At 41.1% G+C, this 17,690-nt stretch overlaps 1 protein-coding gene across 1 annotated transcript in view; it reads left to right on the forward strand.

Moving 5' to 3' along the window:
- nAChRalpha1 (nicotinic acetylcholine receptor alpha1) overlaps positions 1 to 17,690 on the forward strand; it is a 618,172-nt gene that overhangs the window by 500,298 nt on the left and 100,184 nt on the right. The window contains exon 2 of the mRNA XM_068228366.1: positions 14,278 to 14,322. Within this exon, the coding sequence (XP_068084467.1) occupies positions 14,278 to 14,322 (45 nt within the window). The remainder of the gene's footprint in view (positions 1 to 14,277; positions 14,323 to 17,690) is intronic.

Genomic DNA, 17,690 nt, shown 5'->3' on the forward strand with positions numbered 1-17,690 from the left:
TAATCAACAATAGTACCGACCCCAGATAATTGGCCAGAGACAGGAAAGGAGGTCATTATGAAGAAAATAAAATCGTAAATAACTGCGCAAATATCATGAGTCTGCTTCTTTCTCCATCAGTTGATGCCTGTTCTTCCATGACAATAAGTTTTAAATATTTTTTTCAGCCATAAAATTTGCTCATATTTTTAAAAAATAATAGAACACGTGAAGCACAGTCACTCGTCAACGTCCTCACCAAAACATGAAGTTGAAAAGGGTGAAGAAATTGCCGATCGGTGGCGAGATACGTTATAGAACATCAATCAATCAATCAATCAATCAATCAATCAATCAATCAATCAATCAATCAATCAATCAATCAATCAATCAATCAATCAATCAACATTGATCTACATTTAGCGCTATCGCCCAGGTACAGAATCCCTATCAGTCATTTACCAAGACTTTTTTAATTATTTCAATGAACTTGGAAATTAAGCGACACTTCCCCTGATAAATTAGTAAACATTTTATTCACAGTCAATTGCACATTTCTTTACATAATAATAAACAGCACTGAAACCTAAATAAACAATCAATTATCAATCAAATATCATTGTCCGATGAATCACGAGACTTTTGATTCTTATCTGCTCACTTGATACTTAAACAATTTGAATCGTGAGATAACCACCGGACTGACACTCCCCATAGTTCATAATCTCACGAAAGTTGGTACAGACACCACAAAATATTTTACCGTGTTGTATCCATGGATAAAATACTTTTAAGAATATATATACCACTGGGAATAGAGAAAAATGAACAGCGACAATCCACTTGACGAACTGAATGATTATTTTCGATGGAGTAAATAACCAACTCCACTTGACTTCATCGAATCACCGCCCTACTCTTCTGTCCACTCACCTTTCATATTTCACTTCGTGACAGGAAATCAGGTTAAAAAGGTTTTTTAAACTATTAAATCAAGGGCTACAAATGTAGATGGTTTTCCTATTTCTTTTATTCATGACATTACGGGCACTTTCCTACCGGTATTACTGTTTATTAAACCGGAAATTTCCCTACCATCTGGAAAATCGCCAATGTAATAACAATGAGTAAAATATCAGATCATCGTCGCCATAAGACCTATCTGTGTCAGTGTGAAGTAAACCCCCCACAAGAAAGGAAATCTGATCCACAGTCAGCCTATGACTACTGTCCTGTGTTCATACACGCCCCGTTTTCTAAAGCCGTTGGCAGGGCTGAGTGGCTCAGACGGTTAATGCGCTGGCCTTCTGACCCCAACTTGGCAGGTTCGATCCTGGCTCAGTCCGATGGTATTTGAAGGTGCTCAAATACGTCAGCCTCGTGTCGGTAGATTTAATGGCACGTAAAAGAACTCCTGCGGGACTAAATTCCGGCACCTCGGCGTCTCCGAAAACCGTAAAAGAGTAGTTAGTGGGACGTAAAACAAATAACATTATTATTATTACTAAAGCCGTTGAACTTTTATTTTATGAGCCAATTCTGGAGTATCTAAATAAATATGCTCCTTTGGATTCTATTAAATTTAGATTTCAGAAGGGTCACAGTCAGGGGCGTTGCTGAGTTGGAGTTCATGGGGCTTAGAATACCCCCCCCCATGTAAATTTTACATAAAAAAGATACTGATAATAACCTAAATAAACATTCGGATACATAATTGTAGAACAAAAAAAATCTGTTGAATATATTTTCTAGGAAGCCTTTAAAGTTGGATTTTAGATTGTAAACTGAACATACAGTTTGCTGTAAAACTGTTGACCTTGAATGTATCGCTCTTGTTCTATATCTTCATGTAAGATTTTGTAGTGTACTGCCATCTGAATATCAACATATCAACATGTATCGGTGTCCTTACAATGCACACACGCACAACCTTCTTCATTATGTTCTATCACCATTTTGTAACTATAACACACACACACACGCACACACCGCCATTGGCCGATCTTGGCTGCACTACTGGTCACAGTATTGCCATTTCACTTTTTGAAGGTTACTGAATACGTCAAAAACGTTATGGACAAACGGGTGTTCATTATACGTATTTTTCTTGACTTCAGTAGCCCCTTTGACGCTATGGAAATTCGGACTATGATAAAGAGGATGAAATCACTAAATACGACTCAGTTGGACTAAAGCTTTTCAATTTTTATATTTTGAGTGATTGTCAACGGCGGATAAGAGAGAACGACAAGGCTTCTAAAAGTAAAACGAAACTTAGTGGTGCCCCACTTGGTATTATTCTGAGTCCCTTGCTTTTCTGTAAATATATTAATAGCGTATCATGTGTAATGTTAAAAAACAACACTCACCAGCTCTCAAATATATGTGAAATGAAAAATTAAATAACGTATCGCTATTAGTGCCGGGAGTGTCCGAGGACATGTTCGGCTCGCCAGGAGCTGGTTTTTTACATTGACTCCCGTAGGCGACCTGCGCGTCGTGGTGAGGATGAAATGATAATAAAGACATACACCCAGCCCCCGTGCCGCCGGAATTAACCAATTATGGTTTAAAATCTCGGCCCTGCCGGGAATCGAACCCGAGCCCCTGCGACCAAAGGACAGCACGGTAACCATTTAGCCATGGAGCCGGACGTATGTGAAATAATACAAGATAATAACAATGCCCACCAAAGACTCAGTGTATTCACACAATGAAATTATCTGTTGTAGTGTGATCAGATATGTTTTGTTCCGGTGCGTGGTGTTCATCCTATGTGTAAGCCGCATAAAATAGCTGTCGCACATGCTCCTCAAACAGGTGACCCTGTACGTCGCCACACATTTTGTGAGTGGAATCTGGAAAATGTGCAGAAGGAACAGATATACCCACATTCAGTATTTTTTTTCGAACAAGGCGTAGTTCCACCTCAGTGGTTATGTGTATACACAAAACAATCGTTACTGGAGTGCTGTTAAACTTGACTTCGTACATGGAGTACCCCTCCATGACGCAAAAATCGTTTTTCCCTTTTTGCTACTTGTTTAACGTCGCGCTAAATATATCGAATGTTTTCGGCGTCAGAAGGATGGGAAAGAGCTAGGATTGATCTTAAGTAAGGTACAGTCCGTGCATTTTCCTGGTGTAAAAACGGGACATCAGGGAAAACGCGGAATCCGAATACACTATCTCTTGATACAAGCTAACAGCTGCGCGACCATAACCGCATGGCCAACTCGCTCGGTAAAAATGGTGTTTGGCGTGTCATCAGTCGTGGAAAACTCATGGGACCAATTTATTTCCAGAATACGGTTTATGCTGTTATTAATGTTAATAAAATACTAACCCCCTTTTTTTAGAATTAACCAACAGAGTGCGTGTTTTTGGAGTTTGTCAACAGAACTCTGTCACTACTCGTACTGCGAATAATTACTTGCGAGAAATTCACGATGTGTTTTCATAGAACTAAGTTATTATTTCTCTCTAAGATAAATTTAAAAAATGCCATTTACAGGACAAACCCGCACCATACAAGAACTGAAACATAATATTCGTCAGAAAATTACGGGTTTTCTCATCGTGAACTACACGTACTGTTGAAAATATTTTGTAATGAAGTCACCTCATTTCATAATTTGGTAAGTAATGAATTTTATACATTAATTTGTGTTACTGTTTTATAGTTTACCTTCGCGCTACTAACCTCCACCTGCACGCTGCAAACGAGCGCGCGCTCGTGTATTGTAAAAGCACCGCGCGCCGGGGTAAAGCATATCTGATCACCCCATACTAAACACCACACTGACTTGGGGAGTCACGAAACATACTCAGCAGCTTTATCAGTATAGCCTTCTCAGCTGATAAACGAAGGACATTAAAACGAAGCAACTATTCTGAAAGGAATAAGGCAGGCCTGCATTCTGTCTTCCTTCCTTTCCTATATTTATGTAGAACATTGATGGAAGCCGTCAAAGATTAATTAGGATAGGAGACGAAATCAAATCTCCGTAATGTGTCTAGGATACCGCTGTTTTATATGAGTCTCTTATCATGCTGAACAGTAACATTATTCTCTAAAGGAGAATAGTTAGAAATCTCAGCGTAACTATGAATGAAGATCTATATGATATACACTGCGTGGCCAAAAGTCACGGGAATGGGTATCCCGTTAGAAAATGTGCCGTGTATGACACCTGAGCATTGCGGCTAGCTGCAACGTAACTAACCAGCCTATCACAGACACCAGTGTCGTGAAGATGGCAACACGTGGCGAGTTAACCGACTTTGAACGTGGGATGATCATCGGCACAAGGCGCATGCGTCATATGCACGCGAATTCGAGTTTCCGAGGTCCATGGTGTGGAGGGTGGATCTTCAATATCGCAGAGAGAATGTTACAACCCGCTAAACCCCCGCACAGGAAGACCGCAGGTGTTTAACGAACGGACATTACGTCACCTCCGAAGAACCATTCTGGGCGCTCGACGAGCTACTGCCCAGTTCAATGCTGGGTGACAGGAACCCATTTCTACCAGGACTGTAAGGAGGCGACAAGTGCACCGCACAGGCTTCACCAGCCGACGACCACCTCGTGTCCCTTTGCTGACACCTCGACACAGAACTCAACGATGTGCAATGGCCGACGAACATCGACAATTGGCCATGGGACAGTGGTGGCGTGTGGTATGGTTCCAGTTGTATCGTGCTGATGGGTGCATGAGAGTGTGGTGTATTCGCCATGAAAAAATAGATTCTGTGTGTCAACAAGGTTGTATCCGAGCGGGAGGTAGCTCGCTTTAGTCTGGGCGGCGTTCTCATGGTCGCAATTAGGTCGCATTGTGTGGCTGCAGGGAGCGCTGACAGGTGCACATTATGTGGACATTCATTCGGATCATCTGCAACCCTTTCTGGCCCTAGAGTACCCTAATAGAGATGCCAAGTTTCAGCACATAATACGCCATGTCACCGCTCTGTGGTAGCACGCAGGTGGTTGGAGGGGCACTCTAGTGAAGTTATGACCATGGATTGGCCCTCCAGATCTCCCGATATTAACCCAATCGAGCATTTATGGGATGCTGTCGTTGCTGCTGTACTCTCCATGAACCCTGCACTAGCTGTGGGTAGCAGTGCAAGATGCGTGGGTTCAGATCGCTCCAGAACGATTCCAACACCTTGTAGAGTGGATGCCTCGTCGTACTGCAACCGTTGGGAGGACTCGCAGAGGAGCAACGCATTATTAACATCACATTCAGTGCCTTCCCATGACTTTTTGGCACTCAGTTTATATAACTATGAATGATCACACAGAAGATATTCGAAAACATATTTTTGGAGCGTTTCACCCTCTTAAACGACGTAGAGATGTATTTCCGTAAGAACTAAATGCCAGAACAATTTTCAATGTTCCATATTATTGTGACATCGTTTTGGTTGACATCACAAGAGAATAAAAACTGAAACTTCAGCGAACACTGAACTACTGTCTGCGATATATTTTTAATATTTATCAGATATGATGCTCATGCCACTTCATACTACTAGCCTCTATCATGTCTAAAGCCTGATAAAAGTCGCAGGCACATATTTTACCGGTGGTGTTTAGATTGTTGGCTGAAAGCCAACCGCTTTACGTTCCTTCTACCGAGCCGTGTGGATAGGGTCGCGCAGCTGTGAGCTTGCATTCGAGAGATAGTGGGTTCGGCAGCACTGAAGATAGTTTTCCGTGTTTGCTCATTTTCATACGAGGCAAATGCTGGGGATATACATTAAATAAGGCCATCAGCACTTCCTTCCCACTCCTAGCCCCGTCATATCCCATCGTCACCATAAGACATGTCTGTGAAGGTGCAACGTGAAGGAGAACTGTACAAATGTTCTTTCTTTTTCTTTTTGCTTTACGCCGCACCGACACAGATAGGTCTTATGGCGACGATGAGACAGGAAAAGCCTGATAATGGGAAGGAAGCTTCCGTTGACTTAATTAAGGTACAGCCCCAGTATTTGCCTGGTGTGAAAATGGAAGACCACGGGAAACCATATTCAGGGCTGCTGACAGTGGGGTTCGAACCCACTATCTCCCGGATGCGAGTTCACAGCTGCGCGCCCCTAACCGCACGGCCAACTCGCCCAATAAAATATTCTTTCTAAACTAATGATTTATAGCCTAGATTGTAGTGGTTCATTTCCTGACTTTATATACCGATTTTCATTACATTCTCTTCAGCCGTTTTCTCGTGATGCGTGTACATACATTCATAGGCCTACATACAGACAGACAGACAGACATGACGGAAAATTAAAAAGTGCATTTCATTGTTACTGTGGACTCTTCCAATACAGAAATACCATTCTTTCTAAATTCTGAGCAATGTACAGACAAACTTCTTAGTTTATATACATGGATTGTTCACTTTCTTCACTTTATCGGGGTATTTCTTGGGTCTCTGAAACCATCTTAGCTCGTTTTGGTTTTTGACACGAAATTTAAGGCCGAATGCCCTTTCTGTCATCACGTGGTATTTCAAATGAAATGTCCACCGCAATTCGAATCTCCGCCACACAGGTGGAAAACCAACAGATAATTCTTGATGTTAATCACGTCTCCATTATTATTATTATTATTATTATTATTATTATTATTATTATTATTATTATTATCGTCATCGTCATCGTCATCAGTAGCAGCAGCAGCCGCCATCGATCATCCTCAATTTCCTGGAGAACTAATAGAATTACGAAAAAATTCTTATAGCCTTTCTTTGTGGGAAAAGAAGTTTTAAGTATACTGTACATGCTGGACTTTATTTGTTAGGACTAACCATTTTTCCGTTATATTGGTGTATGGAACATAAAACATCCTAAAGTTCACTACCATTTAGCAAAGCTTAATAATTGAAAAGTAACAATAGCTGGTTTTTGAAATGAGTATCAGGTAATACAGGAATTTTACTGAAACAAAATGAAATGTTATTCAATCCCTTACCTGGTAAAAACATTTAAATGTGATGCATTTAATTATTATGAGCTTCCAGAATTACGGTGAGTATCACCTGCTGCTGTTAGCTATTAACAAGGGTCGCAGATACCTTTCATGAGCAATTACACGTAGCTGGAAAGGAATTTTTGCTAATAATTAATTGCTTTTAGCCAGGGCCACCATTTGATATGTTTGATTTGATTCCAGATTCTTCAGATAGCCTAACGAAGTTATGTTTTTAGTATTAGAAAGAAGCATGAAAGGGTATATGATAGATAGGAGGAATAATACGGAAAAAGTTTGATTGTTGAATTATTTTTCCTTTTGCAAGGCTGGGTAGTTCAGGCGGTGGCCTTCTGAGCTCAAGTTGGCGGGTTCTATCCCGGCTCAGACCGGTGGTATTGGAAGGCGCATAAATACGTCAGCCTCGTGTCTCTAGATTTTTCTGCACGTTAAAGAACATATGCGGAACAAAATTTTGGAAACTGGACGTCTCCAGAAATCATCAAAGTAGTTAGCGTGCGTAAAACCAATAACATTATTTTTGAAAATCCACAGCCTGTTTCCAGGCATTTGACTGGGTCAGGAATGGAAAGAATGAAGCCCCCATCTGGCGGCGAGGATAGAAATCGTGCCGGCTTCCGAAGCCTGTCGCACTCCTCTGGGGCAATGATTAATGAATGACAGATGAAATGAAATGAGAATGGAGAGTGTTGCTGGAATGAAAGATGACAGGGAAAACCGGAGTACCCGGAGAAAAACCTGTCCCGCCTCCGGTTTGCCCAGCACAAATCTCACATGCAGTGACCGGGATTTGAACCATGGAACCCAGCGGTGAGAGGCCGGCGCGCTGCCGCCTGAGCCACGGAGGCTAACTTTATTTATTTTTATTTTTTTTTGCTAGGGGCTTTACGTCGCACCGACACAGATAGGTCTTATGGCGACGATGGGATAGGAAAGGCCTAGGAGTTGGAAGGAAGCGGCCGTGGCCTTAATTAAGGTACAGCCCCAGCATTTGCCTGGTGTGAAAATGGGAAACCACGGAAAACCATTTTCTGGGCTGCCGATAGTGGGATTCGAACCTACTATCTCCCGGATGCAAGCTCACAGCCGCGCGCCTCTACACGCACGGCCAACTCGCCCGGTAGCTTTATTATTACCTATTCCTCGTTGTGTACTGAGTAGTGTAAGGAAGGGTACGTTCCGATACTATTTTACTTGTGCAAAAGGATATTTACCTCATCAGTCAAATGGTAAATGCTGACCTATGTGGTGCTAACGATTGTTCATTGTTTTCTCTAGGGACAAAATTCCGATACAATAACTTTTTCTAAGATCCACAACAATGGAAGGGACGTAAATCAAACAAGAATGCAATAAAGAGTGGTTAATATGAGTCCGAAGGATACGAAATATAACAAGGAAGTCATATAGATAAAAATGCAATTACTGGCCATCCTATCAGTGGCTTTCTGCTGTTTCCTTCTTCGGCATCAATACGGCTACTTTCCTCATAAATCTAGTCCTCGTTAATAATACACGCATACCAACAGAGGAGTGTAAAAATAGATTAAAATTACCAGCTAACTAAATGGGAAAGTAAACCGGGTCCAATAACAACGACCGAATATGAAGTGAAGAGATAGCCCTAAAGTGTACAGCCGTACAATGCTGAATAGTTTTACATTCCCGCCACTTCATTCTTCGACTCTGTCTGCCAGAACTACCATACGGTGACCTAAAATATAAAACTCAGAACCACACATCATGTTAATACTGTAGTTATTGTAAATACCATAGTTAGTAAGTAAAACAGTTCAAATCTACATACCATGCCTCCGTGGCTCAGGTGGCAGTGCACCGGCCTCTCACCGCTGGGTTCCGTGGTTCAAATCCCGGTCACTGCATGTGAGATTTATGCTGGACAAAGCGGAGGCGGGACAGGATTTTCTCCGGGTACTCCGGTTTTCCCTGTCATCTTTCATTCCAGCAACACTCTCCAATATCATTTCATTTCATTAATCATTGCCCCAGAGGAGTGCAACAGGTTTCGGCAGCCGGCACATTTCCTATCCTCGCCGTAAGATGGGGGCTTAATTCATTCCATTCCATTCCTGACCCTGTCGAATGACTGGAAACAGGCTGTGGATTTTCATTTCATTGTAAATACCATATAAAATAAGTTAATTACACCACTCTACAGCACCACTGTACATAATTGTAAATAATTGTACAGTGACAACCTCCCCTTACTCATTCAAATTTTTTTAAATACTGCATGCCCTGTCGAATCCCACCCACAACCTCCCAATTACCAATTATCAACATTTTCACATGTAAACAATCACAAAAATTATACCAATTAAAACTAACAGTCCACGATCTAAGAGCCACAAGTTAAATTGAGATTAGAGACCAAATAGGTCGCGAATCTCAGCAAAATTCACAGCTGCCACTCCTCTAGGCTCAGGTTATGATAGATGATTAAAAATTCATTCGTTATTAACGTTCCCGATCTCCCTTTGCTTCCTGGAATTCAGAATTGTATATCAGCACAGAAATCACATAGATATTAAATAAATGAATATTTCTTCAATTCTGTACGTAGTAAATCATGCATGCATATACCATACATCTTCATAACAAACTGTAATGTCTTTCAGCGTTCAGTCCGCAAGCCTCGTGAGTTTACTCTATCTGTTCCTAGTTCTGTAGCCCTGTTTTCTTCTATATCATACTGCATCAGTCCTTGTTTGGAGCCATTTTTGATACATCTTCCTATTTTACAAGCTGCTCTCACTTCATCATTCCACTAAGATGTTCGCTTTTTCCCATCTTTACACACTATTGTTCCGAGGCATTCCCTTGCTGTTGCTGCTACAACATCCCTGTATGCAACCCATTTTCTTTCTATATCCTCAACCTGTTTACTGTCCATTGTTTGGAACTTTTCGCTAACCTTGTCCACGTACGTATGTCTAATTTACCTGCCCTGGAGATGTCCTACCCTTATTCGTCTGCAGACAGATTTCACTTTCTCTATCCTAGGCCTAGAGTTAATTAGTTTACTACAGATCAGATAGTCGTCCGTATCAGCTAAACATCTCCGGAAAACTCACACATTCCTAACAAATTTTCTGAATTCATAGTCAGTTGTGATATTCCGGTAGTCCATTATAGATCCTTTGAGCCTACCCTCTCATGTGTAGCGGTGAATAGCTTTATGCTTGAAGAATGCATTCGTAACTGCTAAACCACACTAGCACAGAAGTCCAGCAAACGCTTCCATTTCCTATTAGCTTCCATATCTTCCCCATATTTACCAATTACCCTTTCGAATCCTTCAGCTCTTTTCCAGCTTTCGCATTGAAATTGCCCATTAGCACTATCTTATCCTTGCTGTTGAGCCCGACAACGATGTCACTCAATGCTTAATAAAACTTGTCAACTTCATCCTCATCTGCACCCGCACATGGTGAATACACTGAGACAAATCTCGTCCCAATTCCTCAAACTGCCAAATCTGCCCACATCATTCGCTCATTTACGTGCCTAACAGAAACTACTGTATGTTGCGTGCAATGTATTCCTGATGAACAGTCCTACCAAATACTCTACACTTCCCTTTTTGACACTCGTCAAGAACCCTTTATAATCTCCTATTTCTTCCTCGTCATCCCCCTTTTACTCAAATATCATGAACTCCTAACACATCCAGACGCATCCTCTTTCGTGACTCAGCCAGTTCTACTTTCCTTCTTCCATAAGCCCCATTAATATTGATAGCTTCCCATCGAATTCCATTTTGTTAGCCAAGCCATTTCCAAGGAGTCCCTCGCCTATCAAATGGGAGTGGGTCTCCATTACTCTCATAGGTCCGAGGCGTGCTTAAAATGTTCTGAGTGTATTGGGTGATAATATTGTGAAGCAGGATGCTACCCTTACTTATACATAGTAAAGTGAGGATCTCTCCTCTAACGGGCTAGGGGCCACTGGTGGATTGTATAGTCCTAGCCTGAGCACAAGGAGGGCCATGACTCAGAATATGCCAAGGATGCACACTTCCATTCCATAACAACTGGTATCCCATCGCTCAGGACACTTACTAGTCCACTCAGCCGTTTCCCATGGTTCACGAAATAGGACGTGACTACAGTAACCACACCATGAACCAACATATTAACTTAAATGTGTTGCATTTCATTATTATGAGCTACCAAAATTACAATTAGCATCATCTGTCTCTGCTAGCAATTAACAAGGCTCGCAGTATTATGGCAGTCTACGCCTGGCAGAGTTTAGATGACAATGCATTCCTCTCCGTAATAGATGAATATATGCTCATAGAATACACAAATGTTCCCATTAAATATTCCAAATGGATGCTATAGGGGAGGTTCATAAGCTTCTAACAATACATAGTTACCTTTTATGAACCGAGAGAGTTGTTCGCACGGTTAGGGGCGCGCAGCTGTGAGCTTCCATTCGAGAGATAGATAGTTCGAACCCCACTGTTGGCAGCCCTAAATATAGTTTTCCGTGGTTTCCCATTTTTACACCAGGCAAATGCTGGGGGTATACCTTAATTAAGGCCACGGCCGCTTCCTTCCAACTCGTAGCCCGATCCCTTCGTCGCCGTAAGACCTATCTCTGTCGGTGCGATGTAAAGCCAATTGTAAAAAAGGAAAATTTTATGAACAAATATCCGTCACTGGAAATGAGTATTTTCCAAGAATTAACGTCTTCTAGCCAGGGCAATCAGTTGAAGTCCCAGGGGATTAACTTTTAAAAATAATTAATCTAGCACAAAAATTATTTTTTTTGCACATTTCAGACGAAATATTCTACATGATCCATTGAATGGAACTTCAATGTTTTACCTAGTTTCCATAATATAGCATGAATTCTAAGACTGTGAACTTCCTAAGTTTTAAATAATTTCGGTAGATGCATGTCAGTATTGTAGAATGAATTGACCCTGCTACCTAAGATATCTACAATGGACTGTAATGGTGATTGCAGTTTTGAGAGAGGCCTATTCCGTGTGGTTCAACTTCTGCTAACACTTGCAGATTTTCTGTAATAATGGGGTAGGAAGGAGCAAGGATTGAGAAGGGGCATGAAATATGGCACAGACTCGGTATTAGCTTGGTGTAATAATGGGAAACCAGAGGAAATGATCTTCACAAGTACCACACTCACTATCTCCAGACATTGCCCCGTGTCGTGTAGTCTACTCATTCTATTTCAAGGACATAAACAACGAGAGTTCCATCCTCCCTTAACATCAGATAGTAGAGATCAAGTTCTGAGATTAAGTTAGCGGATTCGATCCCTGCTCAATCTGATGATATTTGAAGTTGTCCAAATGCGACATCGTCGTCTCGGTAGATGTACCGGCAAGCAAAACTGGCAGGACAAAAGCCCAGCACGTCAACGTTTCAGAAAAGTAATTAGTACGACGTAAAAGCATTATTATTATTATTATTATTATTATTATTATTATTATTATTATTATTATTATTATTATTACATACATTCGTTTAGCCCCTTAAGGAGCACGTGGAACCATTAAATTGCACTGGTATCCTTCATCTTCTTGTTCTTCTTTTCTTCCCAAAACTTCCTCATTCTTTCACTATGGGCCTGCCGTCTTTCTTGTGTCCATGAGTTTTTGAGTTTCAAGCTTTTCTCAGATGGATTCTTGGGTGTAAATTTATGGCTTTTGTTCTTTTGTCTGTATGTATTCCTTGTGGTTGCCATTGGATCAACGTCGACTTCTGCGAGGTCCTTTTGTGCATCCACAATCCAGCGAACTTTGGTTTGTCGGTTTCCATTGATAATAAGAAATATCTTCTTAGTCAGTCGTGAGTCATCCATTCGTGCTAAATATTCATAAAATTTCATACGCCGTTTGCGTGCGACTGAAGTGAATCGCTCAGTTAATGCGTAGAGTTCTTCCGAGCTTTTTCGCATCCATTTACACTCTTGAAACTTGGGCCCGAATATCTTCCTCAGTACCTGTCGATCAATTTTCTCAATATTCTTGATGTTAATGGTAAGTGCTGATGTCTCAGTTGCGTAGAGTGCCTCAGGGAGGACAACAGTGTGGTAGTGTCGGAGTTTGGCTTTTGTGGATATTGATTTCTTATTGTAGAAGTTCCAGGTGATTAGGTATGTTTTACGTAGTTTTTCTGCGTGGAATTTGTTGGCTGCTTTTTCGATGCCTAAATCATCAACAATTTCACCCAAGTACTGGAATTGTTTGACTTGCAAAATGTTGCCATATTTGGTCGCTAGTGATGTTAGGTGAGTGCACTTGGAGTCCATGTATTGTGTTTTTTCATATTATTATTATTATTATTATTATTATTATTATTATTATTATTATTATTATTATTATTATTATTATTATTATTATTATTATATTCAAAAGAATGGGAACCGGGCGAGTGGATGCACGTTTGGGACACATAGCTGTCAGATTTCGTTAGGGATGTAGTGAGTTGGTAACCCCAATGTCGTCAGCCCTGAAGATGGCTTTCCGTTGTTTTCCACTTTCACAGCAGACAAGTACTGGAGCTGTACCTTAATCAAAGCCACGGTCGCTTCCTTCCGATTCCTAGCCCTCTCTTATCCCATCGTCGCTAAAAGACCCATCTGTGTCGACGTAAAGCAAAACCGTAAAAAAAAAAAAATAATGAAAAAACAATAGGAGAATATCCAACTGGCAGTGGTCTGAAGGTCTGAAAGCTGCATAATATACATCGGGAAAGCAAGAATGTAATATGGAATAGCATACAGGTATTGATCGTCCTAGAAATGTACTTCCGTTGTTTTTTCCTTTAACGTCAATTTGCAGACCATAGCCGCTTCCCGAATAATGAAAGGATCCCTAGGACGTGGAATCGGAGGAGGTCAAATGTTGACGAAGGCAGGTGGAAACCGAAAAAAGGAATGGCACAAGCAGATAAAGTAGTGTTATACTGAGCTAGAGAATTTCAGGCTAGAGCTAGACCTACTTCCCAGTCTGTCCAGCCACAAGGTGAATTAAGCAATCCTCAAGTTTTAGTGCCCTCTAGTCTCCTTTAAGCTTACACCTCTTTCATCTCTTCCCCATGAATTTCCTTCATTCCTGGCACTGGTACCCTTCACACCTCTAAAGGATTTAGAGAAATTAGTTCGAAAATTACTTGCAGTTAGAATATCTGACTAATAAACTCGCTGCACAATAAAAACTAACTACGTTATTAATAATCAATTGAAATGAAGATTTGTCTTCACTCCCTCCTTCTAACATGAGTTCTCTGTTTTTATTCCAGAACCTGAAGAATCAGATCATGACGACAAACGTGTGGGTGGAGCAGGTGAGTGCGTTACTTCCTACACTTATGACTATTTTTAAATGATTGATTTAACGCTGGAATTGAAACCTGGAGCATACAGTGCCCTAAAGAAATTTCTTTTCGCCATCATTTTACATTGATACTACCTCTGAATACCATATGAAGTGACTTTACTTCGGTGGAGTCAGCATTCGAATATAACAATTTTCTGGTGTGTACAGCTTTTCTTCCGTGATCTGTGGTAGCTTTGGGGCATGGAGCATCTCACGTTTCAGTTTACGTTAGTTTGATGTTTTTGCAAATATGTACTTATTTATAGAACTGTTATTGTTTTTCCGACAAGGAACATAATAGACTTGTTTGCTATGACTCCTTCAATTCTTATAGGTTAATAATATGACTGTGACCGAGCTCGATAGCTACAGTCGCTTAAGTGCGGCCAGTATCCAGTATTCGGGAGATAGTAGGTTCGAACCCCACTGTCGACAGCCCTGAAAATGGTTTTCCGTGGTTTCCCATTTTCACACCAGGCAAATGCTGGGGCTGTACCTTAATTAAGGCCACGGCCGCTTCCTTCCCACTCCTAGCCCTTTCCTGTCCCATCGTCGCCGTAAGACCTATCTGTGTCGGTGCGACGTAAAACAACTAGCAAAAAAAGAATATATGACTGTGAAAGACTTTTATTGCTGGTAAAGATGTTGACTGGATTCGAAGTGAACTGATAAGTCAGATCGAGGGGAAAGTAGATGGAACATCATTCACTTCAGACGACTATGAGGAAGAGGGCGACATACATGTTCCAAAGCATGTTAAATGAAAGGAAAGAACGGTCATCGATTGTCATCCAAGCCTCATATGAAAGCTCAAGGTTTGACATTGTGTTCATTAGGCTCATACCCCTCCTAAAGGCCACAATATCCGATGCTTTGGGATTGTTCATCGATGCTGGTATGTTGGACAATATAGTCCATTTTACTAAAAACGAAATTATCGAATGGCGGGATAAACATGAAGCTGTTCTACGATATAATGGATATACATATGCAGAATTTGTTTTTTATTCTTGAAACTAATATCTAATGTAGGTTCGTTAATAATTACTGCTTCCATGAGTATTACAGTGTGTTTCAGTTGTAATACAGCGGGTTGTCTTGTGTGCCCAGTGCCCCATATTTCAGCTCATGTCCGAAGAAACCTACGTTTCCAGTCCAGTCCAGTCCAGTCCAGGGTGGTGGAGGTGGTGATTTTTGTTTTAAGCGGAAGTACAATTAGGCAGCCATTCTCTCCAATCCAGGGTTATGACTAGATATCTTAAATGTGCCGGTTGTCGATTCGTTTATGTGACGGGTTTCCCGGTCATTATCGGCATTTACGCTTAGTATTAGAATAGATGGCCGGCCCCGAAGGCCCCCGGTTCGATTCCTGGACCTGGACGTGATGGCTGGCTCGAGGTCCACTAAACCCACCTTTTAACTGAGGAGATATCTGACGGTGAGATAGCGAGCCCGGTGTAGAAAATCAAGAATAACGACCGAAAGGATTTGCCGCACTGATCATGCGTCACCTCATAATCTGCAGGCTTTCGGATTGAGCAGCGGTGACGTGGCAGGCCAAGTCCCGCCAGGGCAGTAGGGCCGTGCGGTTTGTTTGTTTGATTTGTATTAGAGTAAATGCTCTGAACATGGAATATTTTATTTTGTGAGAATTTTAGTGAGAAAATTATCACGTTCATGACAGAGTTCAAAGTACTTTTCCATTTTCAGTAGAAGTACAGTAAATAAACTCCTGTCCTCATAACGAGGTGGTGCAGCTCTTTTCAAGTACACCCCCACCCCCAATGGAGGTGAGCTGCATGTACCATTTCAGCCACACACCACCCCTCCTGTCATTCGTAAATCTCTGGCTGGACGTGAAATCGAACCCAATCTTCCGAGGATGGTAACTAATAGCGCTAACCGTTACGTTACGGTGGCGGACATTTTCAGTATCTATACTAAAAATGCAAGTCGGTTTGGAATGATCTATATATGTATGTATACAGGGTTATTCACCTAACACGTTACACGGAAATAACGTCTAAACTATTAGAGATATCGGTATTCTGTTTTCATATTCATAAATGATACCCAGGGGCTTGTAAAATAATGTGTTACTTATTCTCATGGGATGATGAATAACCGATATATTGATACTAACTATATATTTTTAAATGGAAAGGCACAAATTTATACAGCTGGCACAAAAGTTCCACTGCGTTCAAATTCAAATGTATAAGTATTTTCAAAAATCGGACGGTTACTTTTTGAGATATCAATAAGTACAGCATGCGCTGTTTTGCATGTTGCATCAGCCAGCGTTAAGTCGGGCAAGGACATATTGACGCGCAAGCAGTTTCTTGAGTGTGATTCCAGCCACACAGTGGATACCAGGCATGTGGCATCATCCCTCGCGACACGACTGCAATTGTGCATTGTCGTTGAGGGTCAACATTTCGGGCACATAATTAAATAGGAACATTGTGTATGCAGATCACTGAGATGTACGTTTTCAAACATCACCAACCTAGTATCTTCATTGTTGTTGTGATAATTCAGCCTCCAGTCAACTCACGATTGGCCATGAATGGCTTTGCCGCATGAAGTACCGAAATCGTTGCCAACACGGTCTCTAAATGCAAAATGTCAATGTCATAAGAGTTACACTGACGAGACGTTATGTCCCCGTGCTGATCATTTCCATCGAAGTCTACCTCCGACATTATTCATTTGCTTTTCTAGAAGGAGCTATTCAGGTGCCCTGTGTTATGTTTATTTCTCAATACATACTGTAGTATGTACTGTACACTCAAACCAGTGAAAATTACAGCTTTCGTTATTTTCCTTTGAAGTCAAAGTAATTATTGAATTCCTTTTAAAAACATCAACCCTCCCTGTCCTGTCATGAGTTTGCCTGTCATACCTATTTCTCAAACCCATCACATGTGTACGATATGCTTACATGCCTGGTATCTATCCATTCTGTGGCTGGAATAACACCCAGGAAACTGCTTGCGCGTCAGAATGTCCTTACCCGACTTAACGCTGTCGATGCGGTATGCAAAACCGCGCTTGCTGTTCTCATTGATACGTTATCTCAAAACGTAACCGTCCGATTTTGAAAACACTTACATATTTAAACTTGGACGCAGTTGAACTTTTAGGACAGCTGTATGAATTGTGCCGTTCCATTTAAAAATATGGAGTTAGTATTAATATCTCGGTTATTAATCACCCATAAGAATACGTAGCACATTATTTTACAAGCCCCTGGGTGTTATTTCCGAATAAGAAAACTGAATACCGATATATATATATATATATATATATATATATATATATATATATATATAT

This window comes from Anabrus simplex, chromosome 1 (genome assembly GCF_040414725.1).
Source record: "Anabrus simplex isolate iqAnaSimp1 chromosome 1, ASM4041472v1, whole genome shotgun sequence".
Taxonomy (NCBI): Eukaryota; Metazoa; Arthropoda; class Insecta; order Orthoptera; family Tettigoniidae; genus Anabrus; species Anabrus simplex.